This window comes from Heliangelus exortis, chromosome 6 (genome assembly GCF_036169615.1).
Source record: "Heliangelus exortis chromosome 6, bHelExo1.hap1, whole genome shotgun sequence".
Taxonomy (NCBI): Eukaryota; Metazoa; Chordata; class Aves; order Apodiformes; family Trochilidae; genus Heliangelus; species Heliangelus exortis.
Window position 1 is genome coordinate 6,734,020 of NC_092427.1, and position 15,422 is coordinate 6,749,441.

At 37.4% G+C, this 15,422-nt stretch overlaps 1 protein-coding gene across 3 annotated transcripts in view; it reads left to right on the top strand.

Annotated features, from left to right (window-relative positions):
- ZRANB3 (zinc finger RANBP2-type containing 3) overlaps positions 1-15,422 on the top strand; it is a 43,700-nt gene that overhangs the window by 27,363 nt on the left and 915 nt on the right. For all 3 annotated transcript variants that reach the window (XM_071746496.1, XM_071746498.1, XM_071746497.1), the window contains exons 8-20: positions 191-319; positions 1,535-1,654; positions 2,361-2,480; positions 2,961-3,140; positions 4,641-4,793; positions 5,397-5,865; positions 6,615-6,818; positions 7,485-7,567; positions 8,934-9,035; positions 10,571-10,713; positions 11,909-12,052; positions 13,259-13,652; positions 14,871-15,002. In XM_071746496.1, coding sequence (XP_071602597.1) covers positions 191-319; positions 1,535-1,654; positions 2,361-2,480; positions 2,961-3,140; positions 4,641-4,793; positions 5,397-5,865; positions 6,615-6,818; positions 7,485-7,567; positions 8,934-9,035; positions 10,571-10,713; positions 11,909-12,052; positions 13,259-13,652; positions 14,871-15,002 — 2,373 coding nt within the window. The remainder of the gene's footprint in view (positions 1-190; positions 320-1,534; positions 1,655-2,360; positions 2,481-2,960; positions 3,141-4,640; positions 4,794-5,396; positions 5,866-6,614; positions 6,819-7,484; positions 7,568-8,933; positions 9,036-10,570; positions 10,714-11,908; positions 12,053-13,258; positions 13,653-14,870; positions 15,003-15,422) is intronic.

Consider the following 15,422-nt stretch of genomic DNA (forward strand, 5'->3'; position numbering starts at 1 on the left):
TTTCAGGACAATCTTCCTTTTTTCTGACTTCCTTTCCTTTAAATTTTGAGTCCTAAAGTTAATTTTAGACAAATGTGATGGAGTTCTCTCAAGTACCCAGTTCCTAGCTGTTCCATGCTTGAAATGTACATGTTGTGGCAGAACATGCTTTGTACTATGTATCTAACCACTGATTTCTTCTGCCAATTAGAATTTGAATACCACTTTTTCAGAGTGGGAGAAATTAATGAGAAATCTGAATTCAGATGCCACTGAAAACCACTTTTCTCAAGTCATGAATCTAATCACACGGATGTATAAAGAAACAGCCATTGCCAAGGTGAGCATGGAAAACTTTTCTTAACTTGTTTAAAATACCTGGTGTGTTTTCAACTAAGAAAATCAGTTGTATTGACCTGAATATTAGATGAGTTTGTTTGGTTTGCTTTATAATCACAACGTGGGGAAACACTGGGTTTTTTTGTATGTTTATGGCATAGGATGAACCTCATCATAATTACCTGAGCTAAGTGTTAAACCCATTACTGATCAGGTAATCAACCAAGCTGGCTGAGTGTCCCAACAACACTGGATGCATCTCACCCACTTAGGGGTCTGCTGAAGGTGGATATTTCAGGGCCATCTGTACCTGTGTCTTGGTGGCTGCTGCAGCTGACCCAGGACTGATGCAGCCCTTCCACAGACTGCATTCTCACCACACTGGTTCTCCCATGGATACACGTGGAAGAGCACTCTCCTGTAGCTGATCTCTTTCTGTTTTATCAAAAGGGAACCCCTCTTCTGCATTCACCTCCTGAAGTACTGTAGCTTCTCTCCCCTATCCTCTCAATCCATTTTCAAGGAGGAAATTGAAAGATGAAAAAAGAGAAAAAAAAAAAAGAAAACCCAGGACAATGCAGTGGGTATCACATTCACCATTGATCACTGATAAATTTTGTTATTAACTGTCACCGTTACTTTAATATTTTTTGTAGAAGATGCTGAAAATTATATTTGAGACAAAATAATGTATGAATGTATAAATAGAGCAATTTTTTGTGATTGTACTATCATGAAAAAATCAAAATTATTCTTCAATTTTGATGTATAGCTTTCTGGGTACAGATACAGAAGTTCTGATTACACAATACCTTACCTGTTTGAAATATGTTTGGGCAGAAATCAGTTTTTGTTTTGTTTTTTAAATATGGCTTAAAACATGAAAAAATAGTGTTGTAAACAAAAGGAGTTCTACCTATATCTTAATCTGGAAAAAGTGGCATGTAAATATGTGATCTTTTGAGGATAAAGTTGGTGGTATTTTTTCTCTGAAGAAACAAGATAGGTTTCATGAAGACAAAGCTGTGTTATTTTGTAAACAAAAATAATGTGAAGAATTTTATACTTGAAAATGTGTGATAAATCTTACATGCGTAGCAAAAAGTATGGTAATTTATCTTTTCATAGTACAAGTAGCTGAAAAACATCAAAATAGAAGCTGTCTTTTTGAACATTTTGTATGTCTGATTAATGAAAATGTACCCTCTTTTTCCAGGCAGGAGCAGTAAAGGACTATATCAAAATGATGCTTGAAAATGACAAACTGAAGTTTCTGGTTTTTGCTCACCACTTAAGCATGCTTCAAGCCTGTACAGAAGCAGTTTTAGAAAGTGAGGTAATGATCTAAGAAATGGGCACACAGATTTAACTTCAGACTTTGCAAATGTGCATGAGCTGTGTTGGTGTTTGTCAGTAGAACCTCATGTGCATGCAGGAATTTACAGATTTTAAGTATATATAGACCAGAGCCCCTGAATTAGGGCGACTCTGTGGGTTTGAAGAAATATTTTGCATTTGAAGACAACATAAACACTGTGATATATTATTATTGAATAGGCAGTTGTTTCCCAGATTTTTCCACTGGTGTGCTTTGGTTTCCTTTCTAGTTTTCACAGAACGCTCTCATCCCACCTGAACGTTTAATCCAAAGCAATAAAAATGTTTGCAAACCATTTCATATTATTTGAGTTGGACTCTAAACCGTTGCTAGGGAATGATGCCTAACTTTGCTATTTAATACTGTTACTATTTAAAATGCTTTGAATTCTAGTAGGTCATGTTGAGGACATTCCAGATTTTATTTTTTACAGAGTATTCTGTTCTAAGTTCCTGTGGTGTTGTCACCTTTGTTAACAGGGAAGACTAATTCTGCACTTCTCTAGATCGAGAGGCTTAACTGTAAATCAAAGGCCAACGCTGGTGGATCCCTGTGATAGAAAGAGAACAATTTTCATATTTTTTCACAAGGGGACTGGAGGGTGATTGTGTGTAAAAAAGGACATGGGTAACTTTATCTTTGTCTCCCTGGTGGTACATTACAGGTTCGCTACATACGAATAGATGGAAGTGTTCCTTCAGCAGAAAGAATACACCTGGTTAATCAGTTTCAGAAGGATCCTGATACCCGGGTTGCTATTTTGAGTATTCAGGCAGCTGGACAGGTAGGATGAAAAAAAGAAAATATGTGAAATAAGAAACTGGAAGAATATCAATACTGAAGTCATTGGTGACTGCAGTGATTTACAAAAACAGTTCATGCAGTATGTCTTTTGTAGACTCACATATTCATTCTTTGCACTGATCATGTTGACTATTTTAAGCCTCTATTGAAATTGCTTGGGTAAAATAAGCAGCAGCATCTCATTCTTGAATAAAAACTCAGTTTCTCTAAACGTACCTGATTGATAGAAATACTTCCCTAATGAAAAGCAGTATGCAGTGTTTGTACAATATTGAAGTATTTTCTGAGCCCTATCAGTATCTACTGAAACCCAAGGGAGAAATCAGCCCATCTGCTATTAGTTGGTCCCACTTATTTCCATTTTAAAATGTTCTGTACAACCTTTAACTTTCTTTTACTTTAGCTACTCAGTTGGTTTTGCGTGGAATCATTTTTCTAAAATGCATTTACTTCTTTTCAGGGTTTAACTTTCACTGCTGCTACTCACATTGTGTTTGCTGAATTATACTGGGATCCAGGGCACATTAAGCAAGCAGAAGACAGAGCACACCGAATTGGGCAGCACAGTTCTGTGAATGTTCACTTCCTCATTGCAAAAGGAACCATGGACACTCTTATGTGGGCAATGCTGAACCGCAAGGTACCTCTCGGTGTGTGTGGAGTAGGAACTGAATAATCCAGAACTTTCTATGCTTAAGGTGGCAAACTGCATGTGCAAAGCAACATTCTTGCTTTTATAGATCAGTATCTGACTGTAGGAGAAATTGACAGACCTAGAGTTGCCAATCATGAAAATATCTTTGTCTCTTCTGGATTAGTCTTGTCTAGCTTTTTGCTCTCTGTTTAAGATCCAAAGATAAATAAGGTAACTCTAAGCCAAGACAAATGGGATGGGTCACAACTACAGAAGATTGTTGAGTTATCTTCCTTCTAGCTTTTTACTGCTCTGGTTGTTCAATTCAGAGTTTTTAGGTTTTCTGCACAATAACATCTAGACTATCTTTGGCTTGGTTTGTTTGGATTTTCTTAATTGTATGAATGTTTTGCCTTAACTAAGCTTTGTTTCAGAGAGGCAGAATCATTTGAGAAATAAACATTCAGCAGACCCAAGATTACATTAATCTTTTGTTGTGATTTTCTTTGGGTATTACTTAGTCCTTATTACTTAGTCCTTATTACGAGCAATAATTCCATCCTGCTTTTTTTCCTTACACGAAAAACCTTCAAGAGTTCACAGGACTAATAAAAGTAATTTGGCTGGTTTTGCTTTTGTGACTGTTTTTTATCCTTTGATGCCATTCATTTATGTCTTGTTTCAGTAACTGAGGTGTATTAGTATTCGGTCAGCTCTTGTTTTCTGACACTTCCCTAAGAGCCAACATAGAAAGAACTGACCTTTAAATTCTAGTTGTCAGAATAGTTTGAGATTGTGTTTACACAGGATTTCTCCTGATTCATATGCCAGTTTACAGTTGTTGTTCCTGCATTTGGCTACCCCTGTGTTGCAGAGGAGTTCATTTGTTTGTGTCCAAACAAGTGTCCTACATTGAGAAGCTGATAAATATATCTTTTGCCAATATATTCCTCTCCTGCTGCAAAGTAATCACAATTTAGATAATATAAATACTTCAAACTTTACTTGACATTTCCTTGGGGAATTAAGTTCTTTATTCTAATTCCTGTAAGTACTTCTAACAAAGTATCAGTCCAGTATTAAGAGTCTCCTTTAATATGGTGCAGGTGGTCTCAGTAATTCACCAATAATTTACCTTACATATTCTCTCACTACGCTGCTTCTTACAATTAATTCTTTCCTTGTTTATCTCCACATGCCAAGCAAAATATGTAAAGATTAAGAGATGTACAAAATGTAGATATTATCTTTTAACTTCTGAACATTTTGTATACACCTTTTTGTGAGCCATACTGTGTTAAATACACTACTTATTGTTGTCCTTGCAGAAATGGCTGCTGGAAGAGGAGTAGTTTTAATACAGGTTTTTTTAATGACTACAGAGTTTATTACTTTGCAAATGCTGAATTAAATTTTCAAGGGAAGCAAAGTGGGTAAAAACAGGTTAAAAAATTTGGTCCAACCCGTGAATTTGTTGGAAACTTTATGGAAATCATCTTTCTACAGGCCAAAGTTACAGGCAGCACCTTGAATGGCAAGAAAGAGAAAATGCAGGCTGAAGAAGGTGATAAGGAGAAATGGGATTTTTTGAGTTTTGCTGAGACCTGGACCCCAAATGAAAGTCTAGAAGATCCCAAAAATGAATTTACGTTTACACACGTAAGAGTCAAAACCTATGTTTGTCTTTTTTCTTTCATTTAAAAAAATCTTAACCATTGCTTAAATTCATTTTTTAAATTAGATTGACTTGGGGAAAGTGCTCTGCTGGGTGTAAATATAATCTACAGACTTCTGGTGGGTCCTTATGCTATGTTTAGGTGACTGAGACATCTTCAGAGTGGGATAAAACAAACAAATTTCTGTTCAAATCACATCTTTATTTAACTGCACTGAATTTAATTGGCCTTTATTTTAAAAACAATGTCTAAAAGCCTTTTATTGTAATAGACATTGCCAAGATAGGCACGTGTCATACCAATTTTGTGTATTTATTTTATGATAAATAAATGTGATTTGGTTTATGCTGGTATAGAATTTTTATGAGAATATTGTAAATACTTTTTACAAAACAAAAGAGGAATTTTGAATTTTTCTGCTAGCTGTTCGTTCTTAAAGGAACAAGGTTGGTTTGTTTTCCATCACCAAAGTAAACAATAGCTTCTTGAATTAGAGAGTAATATTACTGAAGAAAAATCACAAATGTAACAGCTTCTGATGCAGTAATTTTATGTAGGGCTTATTTTTTTTTTTTCTCTTTCCTAGTTTGAAAAGGAAAGACAGCATGACATACGTTCTTTCTTTTCCCCAAAATCTGCCACTGAGAAGAAACGCAAAATATTTTCTGGTAATGATTCATTGCATTGTGATTTAAAATCATCTGAAGTCACAAAAGGAGATGATGCAGAGGAGTGCAATGAAAACCTGGATTCCACAAGAACGAGTGATGTGGATATCAGCTGTCTTGAAAGTACCTGTGAACCTGAAGCTAAAAGACCAAGAAGCATATGTGAGTCTTCTCCAGTCAGCTCCAGTAAGGAAGAGAAAATATCTTTGACTGGAGAAAAGCCCTCTTTGTTTTCAGAAAAAAAAAGTGAAGCCCTTCCTTGTGGCTCAAATACTTCAAGCAAAAGTACAGCTTTAAATAAAGTTTGGCACTGCAGTGTTTGCACTTACAGTAATAATGAATTGCTTCCTTACTGTGAAATATGCAGTAGCCCTCAAAACTGTAAAGGTAAGTAAAGTGTGCTGCAGAGAAAATATGCATTTTTCATTTCAGCTGGGATTAGCTTCAGAAAAAACAGTACTTTTGAATACATGAATATTCTGAATCCAATTAAATGGCAAACCTTTCCTCTACTTTTCAAAACTAAACAATGTGGTGTATTTGTTTTATTACATTGGATGTTGTATATTTGTCAGGAGAGATGACAAATCTCTTCTGAAAAATATGGCATTTCTCTAACAGTTCAGTGTAGCTGTCTTTTATTACATGTATTTAATCTATCTGGAGGCTTTATTATAAATCTATTGCCATATTTGCAATTTAAATTACAAGGGAAGGAGAAAGGTTCTTTGCCCAGGTTTTTGAAATTTTGTTCAGGTCTCTTGTGCTTGCTCAAGTAGGGACAACTTCTGTTTTCACAGGTATAGATCAATGCCTAGAAATCTGCTATGTGTGTTTATGATATACAGTAATTGTATATTAAATAGAATTGGTAGCTACATTATTTATTGCATATATTCTGACATGAAGCTGGGTGCATGAAATTGCATAAATGGAAAACTTTGTTCCATGTGTTTCTTTTCCTAACATTACAGGTAGCTCTAGTTTCCTAAGTGGTTGCACAGTAATAATATTAGAGAACAAAACATAAGATTTTCTATTTCATTTTGCATGATCTTGTCTCCTTCTGTGTTTGGTTAGGTGTCTGCTTGTATGGGTACCATAAATAATTCCTTTTCTTGTTTCTTCAACTGTAGTTGAGAGAAATTGTGAAACTTGCAGAAGCCAGACTGAGGAAGATGTGTCAAAGGACTCCAGAAGAAATGAAGAGAGAGCAGCGTGCAGTGCCGAAGACAGAAGAGAAGATTTTGGGGCAATGGTGACCCAGCACTCTGATGAAATCAGCAAACAGGAACCTGTTGAAACTGAATGCAAAGAAAGTGAAAAAAAGTGTGGAGGAGGTAAAGTGGGTCTCCTGTGAAAGAAAGATTACATCCTATTGGGAAACTGTATTACATGCCTCTGGCATGAAAAATTACTTAAATAAAAACCTACAGATTTGGAAGGGATGAAAGTACATACACTAGCTCATGACTGTCTCATTTTATGGGATGTTTATTAAATTTTGATGATGGATAAACCCAGCCTTTCCATAAAACTTCTGGAGTCATACAGGGTTTGGCTGTCAAACTAGCAGTGGTGAACCTGTATAGTTTTATTGAAATTTATGATGACATTTACTTGTGTTCAGGACAGCCACAGGCAAAACAGATAGTTGGTAATTCAGGAAAAAACGGAAAATAAAATGCACAAATATCTCGGTAGCTTGCTGCTTGAGCTGTGACTCTTGAGCTGTGTTGTTCTGGAATTAGATAAAGAATTCTTATGTGATATATATTCTCCTGGGTTTTGTTCCTCAATTACCAAACATTTAGAAAAAAAAAAAAAAAAAGGAAAAAAGAAAGATTACAATGTTCATACAAAAATGTGCTTGCATATACACCAAATTAGGAAATTTCACAAATAACCTCTTAAAAAACAAATATAATATTATCTTCAATGTCTGAATAGGATGAACAAAATTAATGGAGAAAAAAACTTAATATCAACATTTTTTCTTTTTATAGGAGATGTAGACATGTTTCCAATATATGATGGGCTTATGTTTTGTGCAAGCAGGATTACTGATAGAATTCACCTTTATACGAAGGTAAATCTGAAATATGTATGTTTGTTGCAGTTTTAAAATTATAAAGTAAAATGTTGTCCTATGAAATGTGTATATATGCTCTCATTTGTTATACTTTATATATAAAGACTGGTGGTTTTTTAATAGCTGAAAAGTACAAAAATCAGGTAGCTTATCATTCTAGTTTGTTTTCTCAGTGGAATTAAATAATAATTCCCCAGATATATAACTTCTAACACTTCTCTTGCCTTACAAAATGTGCCTAATAAATTAGATTTATGCTCAAATCATCTTAGAAATGCAAGTGATAGTTGTTTAAGATTCCTTTTCTTATTAGTGTCTCGTCACAAAATATTTGTAATAGAAGAACATGCAAAGTTAAAACACAAATGACAGTGGATCCTGACAGAATTAAGTAAATAAAATGCTGTCACCACATTACCAGAAAGCTAGACACTGGTGTTGTGTTTTAAGTCAGTAACCTCCTGAATAAAACACGTCATCGTTCATCTGCAATAGTAATGGAAGAACAGACACTAACAGCTGGTAATTTTCCAGGTCATTTTTCAAGAAGGAGTCGGGACTTTCCAATCCCTTCTTTAAGGGGATAGAAAAGTTCACTGAGAAGATTTCTTCAAAGCTACTGAATGAGTTCATGTATTCAGGTGTAACCTCAAAGCATCACAAAGAACTGAGGGCAAGTCTTTGAGATGACAATTTTTTATTAGGCTGACTGATAGAGCTGGAAAAAAATCAGAGTGCCCTCTTGTATCTGAAAACTTGTTTAATATACTTAAAATATACATTGCTCCCTAGCTTCACACAATATATTCAAAGACAGGTCAGGATTGTTTTCAGCTTGGATTAAAATTTCACTGTGCACAAAATCTTTCTGCTGAACCATGAGACATGGGGGAATTCTGATTCCATCTCTCATATGTTTGTGAATCATCAATAAATTCCTGGATCATATGTATCCACTAGGACAAATTGTTCCTAAAAATTAGGTGGATGAAACCTTATTCAGATATTAAAAAAATATGTAATAAACAATGGTCTTCAGTTATTCACTTACATTGAAAACTTGGTCAAGAGGATTATAATTTCAGTTTCCTGATTTAAAGCAGTTTGTGTATGAACTATTTACAAAGAAAAAACTCAGATATGAATTTAAATTTCTACCCTGTTTACTTCTAGATATATTAATGTGAATCATATTGCTTGTATCTGTGCTTGTATCTGCAGCTTATTCTTTGTTTCTGAAAAATCTTACCTTGAGGGACAAAATTTTAGTAGGAAGGGAGGTTAATTCACTTGGGAAAGATAATGTTTTTTTTCCTAGAGTGTTCTACACTGCATGTGTAATCAAAACTGTTTTCTTGTCTAGGATGGTGAACCACTGTATCATAATTTCATTCCATTGGACATACAACTGGATAACTGGGAGGATTTACCAGAAAGTTTCCAGCAGAAACAAAATTGTTCAATGGTAAGAAAAAACTCTACTGCTATGGTAATGTGATATTTAACACAGAGGGCTTTGACTTATTTTTTTAAGTAAATGCAAAACACTTCTAGGCCTTGGAATGTAGGCACTGTTTCATCAATGCAAGCAGATATTATAAATGTTGTTATGAATATTAATTATGCAATCTGTTACTTTGGCAAATTATCCTATCTCCTGTCAACGTTTCAGTAGGTGGAATCAACCAGGCATAATTTAATTTCTCTTTTACAACATTAGTAACTGTCATAAGTCAACAAAATAGCTTTTTAAAGGTTATGAATTAAATGGGGCACAGGATTTGCTAGATTGTACCAGAGCTGCAGTTCTGAGTAGGCTTTTACTCTCACTTCTTCCTTCAGTCCTCTAACAATGGCCAAGCTCTCCTGAGACACGTAGCATCAGTTACTTCTGTAATAAAGATCACATCCACAGAGATGCTTGAGGAGAACCTTAACACTGTAAACCCAAGTAGTCAACTAAGGAAATACAGAATTCTACTTGCATGTGCAATGTTATCTTCTTAACATAGTTTTCTTAACTTTTTTCTCCATTTAAAAATAATATAGTTTGGAAAATCAGATTATGTCGTGTAGGAATGAAATTGGTTCTTTTTGGTAGGTTCTCTGGCAAGGTTTGAACTTGCAGGACAAATGCCTGAGCGATTTAGCCAACTGTGTGAAGCTGCTAATGAGCAGGTGACATGGATGTTGCCAAAGGATTTTAGAACTATTTGCTGGACGGGAAAGAGAAGTTAAGAATCCAATGTTTGTGGTCAAGAGAGTGGCACTGCTTTATGGAACTTCCTATCCCTGTCCTTCAGCCTTCTTCTCCTCTAGAAAATCCTTATTAGTAAACACTCCTAAAAAGAATCAAGGAATACCTTCTTGGTTTTGTTCTCATTATATCCTGCCATGAGACTCATCTGGACACTTTTATATTTGCTCTGTCAAAATACTCCAAGAAATAAAAGATCATAGGCACGTCATAATCTTGAAGTATGGAAATTTGTTCCTGGATAAAGCTGAGATAACAATTAAATCTGTACTGTTTGATGAATTTATTCTCCCCATAATCCGTGTGATACTGACTGTTATAGGGAGTTGCAAGTCAGTGGGGGAGAAAGTGGAAAAACAGAATGGAACAAAAATCTACCAGGCTGCTTGTTCAGTGCTGTTCTTTCCATTTCTGTCCTGATATCTGTTAAACAGTTCATCAGTTTGTCATCAGGATCCTGTGGTTGTGTAAATTTGAAATTACTGTGAAAGAAGATGAAAAGCAGGTTAAACTGTTCAAAACTGCTGTCCTTTGACTGTTTGGATGGTAAAGCATGTTTCCACTGTCTGGTCACATCTTTGTGTGCTGCACTGAAATGCCACAGAAAATAAGACAGTATTGCCATTAAAAAAAAAAAAGTGTTGTTGCAGTAATTGTAATTACAATATTACAGTCTGATTTCTCATATCATTAATTTCTAATTTACTATAATAATTTTTATCATGCTTATTTTTCTGACACAGATTCTGAGGTTTGTGAAAGAATGGAGTCGTCTAACAGCAATGAAACAGAAAATCATCAGAAAAAGTGGTCAGATATTTTGTAGCCCTATTCATGCTGCTGAGGAGCTATCTAAAAAGCAGTCAGTGGTCGGTAGCACAAAAAGGTGTGTGGTCTTTCATTTGTCTTCCTAATGGCTTCAGGAGGTTTGATGTATCAAATGCAACTTTAGTGGAATGATGCAGAGATTAAAGTGGTTCCTTGGTGATTGCTTCTCACGTGGTGACAAAAGAAGGCAACCCAGCGTGGCAGTAAACCTGGGAATGGAAGTGTGGGAATGCACTGTGCTGCATTCAGTAGCTGATCTGGCTTTGCTGTGCTGCTTGTTTAAACACCTGGAGCTTGCCAGAGATTTTTTTTGAGGAAAAATCCTGACTTCAGGGACTCAAAAGAAAAGTGAGGTCAAAAAGTCTTCCCCACATGGAAGGAGAAATAAAACATTAGTGATCCACCAGTGATAGAATGCTTTATTCATAATTCACAAACCACTCCAGCCCTCTCTAATACTAATTTGATTTTTAAGCAATTCTGTTCCCTATGTATGTCATTTCACAGAACTGTTATTTTCCTTGCTGGGTGTTACTGAAAAGTAATAGCAACTAATCCCTGTTAAAATCTGAATTTACCTTTTGTCCACTTTCTTTCCTTTTTCTGATATGCTCTCTTCCTTGACAGACATTTGCAGCTTCAGTCTTGGTATTGCTCTCCACAAAACTTAGCTCACCAAGGTGCCTCTGCAAACTATCTAAAACTTTTTTATTCCTCTCAATCCCTACTGTTGAATTCTCTGGGGTGACTATTTTGGCTGTAGGTAAGAACTCAAGCAAGTAAATACAGTTTGCAAATCCATTAATACAAGGAGAACCAGCAGACAGTGTTTCTTCACCTGTTGCTGGATTGTTTCCTTCCAAAAGATGTAGGAAAGATCTGTGAACTGTGTTAGAAAATACAGTGTAACCTACAGTGGTCATCTGATGTGGGTAGTATATAGGGTTTGGCATATGGTACAGAGAAGTGTATGTGAGAAGTGGTCTGAATAGTGGGTTTTGAAGAATGATCAGATTGAAGTGATTTTAAGAGTTTTACTTAAGAGCAGTGGTGTTTTAAGAAAATATCTCTCATTTAATATGGATGTATTATAGTGAAGTATGTTTTCCCAACCTTTATTCATTTCACATCTGGCAAATTAAGAGTGCTTTAAGAGAAAATGCTGTACCAATCTTGCTGCAGCCAAAAGTGAATATTCTTTGAGGAAGATTGTTCCCTTTGTAGTATATTGACAGAATTTTGAATTATTTTAGGTATGTGACCAAGGAGGATGTAGCAGCAGCCTCACTTAGCAAAGCCAGCAGCAGTGGAGGCAGCGTGCGCCTCATCTCCAAAGAAAGTGAGATTTGTCTGAAGAGTGAGAACACTTCTGCTGAACAGTCAGATCACTCCACAAAGTAAGTTCATTAATGAGATAAGGTGATGAAGCTGTTTCTCCTCAGGTTTCTTTAAGAGATCAAAATTGTTTGCTCTGAGTGTATACCTTTCTGATGCACAGTGTTTCAATAGGAAACTTGCTGCAGTGCTAATAAGCTATGTTTTACAATTACACCTGTTGTCTGCTGATATAGCTGCTAATTAACTGAGTCTGATTAAACCAAAACAGTAATGATTCAGCTAAGGAAAAAAGATTAGCTCAGGGCCTGCTTGCAAGGACAACAGCAAATAAATCATAGAATTTCCAGGGCTGAAAGGGACCTTTAAGGTCATGTAGTTCCAACCCCCCTGCCATAGGCAGGGACACCTCCCACCAGATCCATTTGCTCAGAGCCCTGTCCAGCCTGGCCTTAAAAACTTCCAGGGATGGGGCTTCCACCACCTCTCTGGGAAACCTGTGCCTGTGTCTCATCACCCTCATAGGGAAGAACTTCTTCCTAACATCCAGTCTGAATCTAACCTCCTCTAGTTTTAATCCATTCCCCCATATCCTATCACTCCCTGGCATCCTAAAACTCCCTCCCCAGCTTTCTTATGGGCTCCCTTCAGAGACTGGAAGGCTACAATAAGGTCTCCTTGGAGCCTTCTCTACAGACTGAAATTGGGGACTCCTAATTTGCTCTTCTCCCTCAAAATGTATAAAAAGGGAGAAAAGAATGAGAAAATTCTAGACAGAAAAACGGTCTTTTAAAATATTTTATTGAACAAGCAGTGTGTATCCTGCCTGGAGGTTAAGCCTGGTTCAGGGGAGCAAACTGCTAGCTAGCAGTGAAAGTTGCATAGAGAAGCTGGGATGTTTCCCTTTGGCTTTTTACTTCTGTTAAAGAGGGGCCTGAAACATTTCACCTTTATATGTGTACATGCCTGATGGAAGCCATCATTTCTTTATAAATACAGCATTATATCAGCTAATAATTCAGTGCACATCTGTAAATACAGGAAATACAGGAAAATCTGTCATACTGTCAAATTTTGTTTAAATGGAAACATAACCAAGTAGATCATTGCACAATGGAGGTACCAACCTGAGCAATATAAGATACTATTTCAGTTGAAATAGTTATTTCGGGGCATAAAAGGTATCTAACTGAAATATACAGCACATAAAAACACACTTAATTGTTGGCTGAATACCTCCTTTATTAACAACTGCACTTTGCAAACAGGTTGCTTTCAGAAAATGGAAAAGGTCCCTCAGTTTCTCATTCATCCCAGCCTCCAGCTGAAGGCTCTTCCCTGTCCAAGGGGTATTTGCAAGCTTTGGACAGCCAAGGGAACCCACTGTGCCTCAGCTGCCAACAGCCAGCAGCTCAGCTTGACCCAGCCTGCCAGGCCCGTGCTTGGGACACAAGATTCTGCTCTCATGCCTGCCAGGAGGACTTCTCCATCCGCTCTAGCCAGAGCTACATCAGGACTAAAGTGTTTGAAATTGAACACGGTGTTTGCCAGCTCTGTAATGGAAATGCCCAAGAGCTTTACCTCAGCATCAGGGATGCGCCCAAGAGTCAGCGCAAGAAACTTCTGGAGGGTTCTTGGATGTCTCACCTTCCACTTGGGCAGGTAATAACACTGATTTTTAAGCAGTAGCAGCTAAGCTGTGTATTCTTCTATCAGGGTTCAGAGAAATCCAAAATGTTCTTCTTACAGGTTTAAGTTTAACCTAGCACCAAAAACAGAACAGGAAAAAACAAAATCCTAAACACAACCCCAAGTGTGTGCTCTAACATATTTTTCATTGCTGAAAGGCACAGGCATCAGAATCCAGATTTCTTAGGGATGTGAATATTGCAACCAGATTGACTTGCAATTCACTTTATTAGCAAACTTTCTGGTTAATGAAACAATTTAAGAATGGCTATAGTGTAGTACTGGGTTACTTCTACTTTGCAGAATGCTTGGTAGGAAGTTAAGGAAAGCCATTTGTCACAGCTCACCTGAGGTTCACCTTAAAGTGCACCACCAGCTGGCAGCCTTTTCCCATGGCTGTGATTGCTTCTTCACTGACTTGAAGGCAGTGGAGCAGGGAGGGAGAACATTCCCACTTAGGTGGTATTTTTATTCAGAAACTAAAGCACTATTTCATTTTCTGCTGCAAAGTTGAAATTCTGCTTCAGAAGTTACTGCTTCTAAATTGTTTCAATACATTCTGCAGGCACCCACTGACACTTGCAAAAGGAAAAGTCATGCACTGTCACTGGTCATATGCATGGGATCAGCTCTGCTGCTTGCAGCTTTATTAAAGTGAGGTGTTGCACACCTGAAAGGCTGAGATGAGAAGTTCTGTGGAACGAGGGCTTCTTGCAACCTGTGAACAGAATTCCACGTTGTGTCCCAGTTATTTTTCTGAAGGCTGATACAGGGCTTTATCACCTTTAGTTTCTCAGTGCTCCTTATTAGAATTCCCACTGTCTCTAACAAATAACTTCAATGACAGACACCTGATTAGAGGCCACTTCTTGCACATTTTTACTTGAATTTGGTTTTAATATCAGCACTTGATGATAAAATGGTGGCATTGAAAACAAGTTACTGTACCAGTCAAGAAAACTGAAGTTTTCATTCTGTTTTTGCTTGAGCTGGTGCCATGTGCTTCATCATGCTGCAGACAGAGTGAAAACATGGCAACTAAATTTAGTTGTTTGCTTGTCCAGGGATGTCACAAAAAAATGCTCATATTGTCTTTCTCTTGATCAAAGCTATCAACAGCTGCTTCTTTTGTTTATGTTGTTCAGAGGAGACATCTAACACATCCAGTGTCATGTTCTTTGTTCACTGCAGCTGAATGAAATGCTGACAAACCCAACTGAAGGCCAGTTCTGGCAGGTAGACCACATCAAGCCTGTTTACAGTGGAGGAGGACAGTGCTCTCTGGAAAACCTCCAGACCCTGTGTACAGCCTGCCACAGAGAGGTCAGTATGGGACAGGCAGAAATCTCTCCCTCTCTCTGGGAAATGTTGTGGGCTGGGGTTGTACATACCACTCAACCACACTGAAGCCTTTTGGGACTCAGCACCACCCTGCACAGCCCTGTGCCCCTGGGGAGGGCCTGGCTCTTGGTCTCCTGCCCCTCCTCGTGGCAGTAGAAGACTCTGAGTAGGTTCCTCCTCAGCCCTGCACTGTCTGAACTCCCTGAGCTTCCAGCCCCTCCACCCCATGCAGGGACAGGCACCACTGAACTGTTGCAAGAGTTTCCTCAGGACTGGGGGAAAATGTCACCTTCAACCAGTGCATTCCATTATGTTGTCTACTTGAAAATGAGACTGAAGCCTAACTTAATGTTTTCCACTGAACACAGTGCTGCCAGGTAGCCCCAATAACTGACCAGCCCT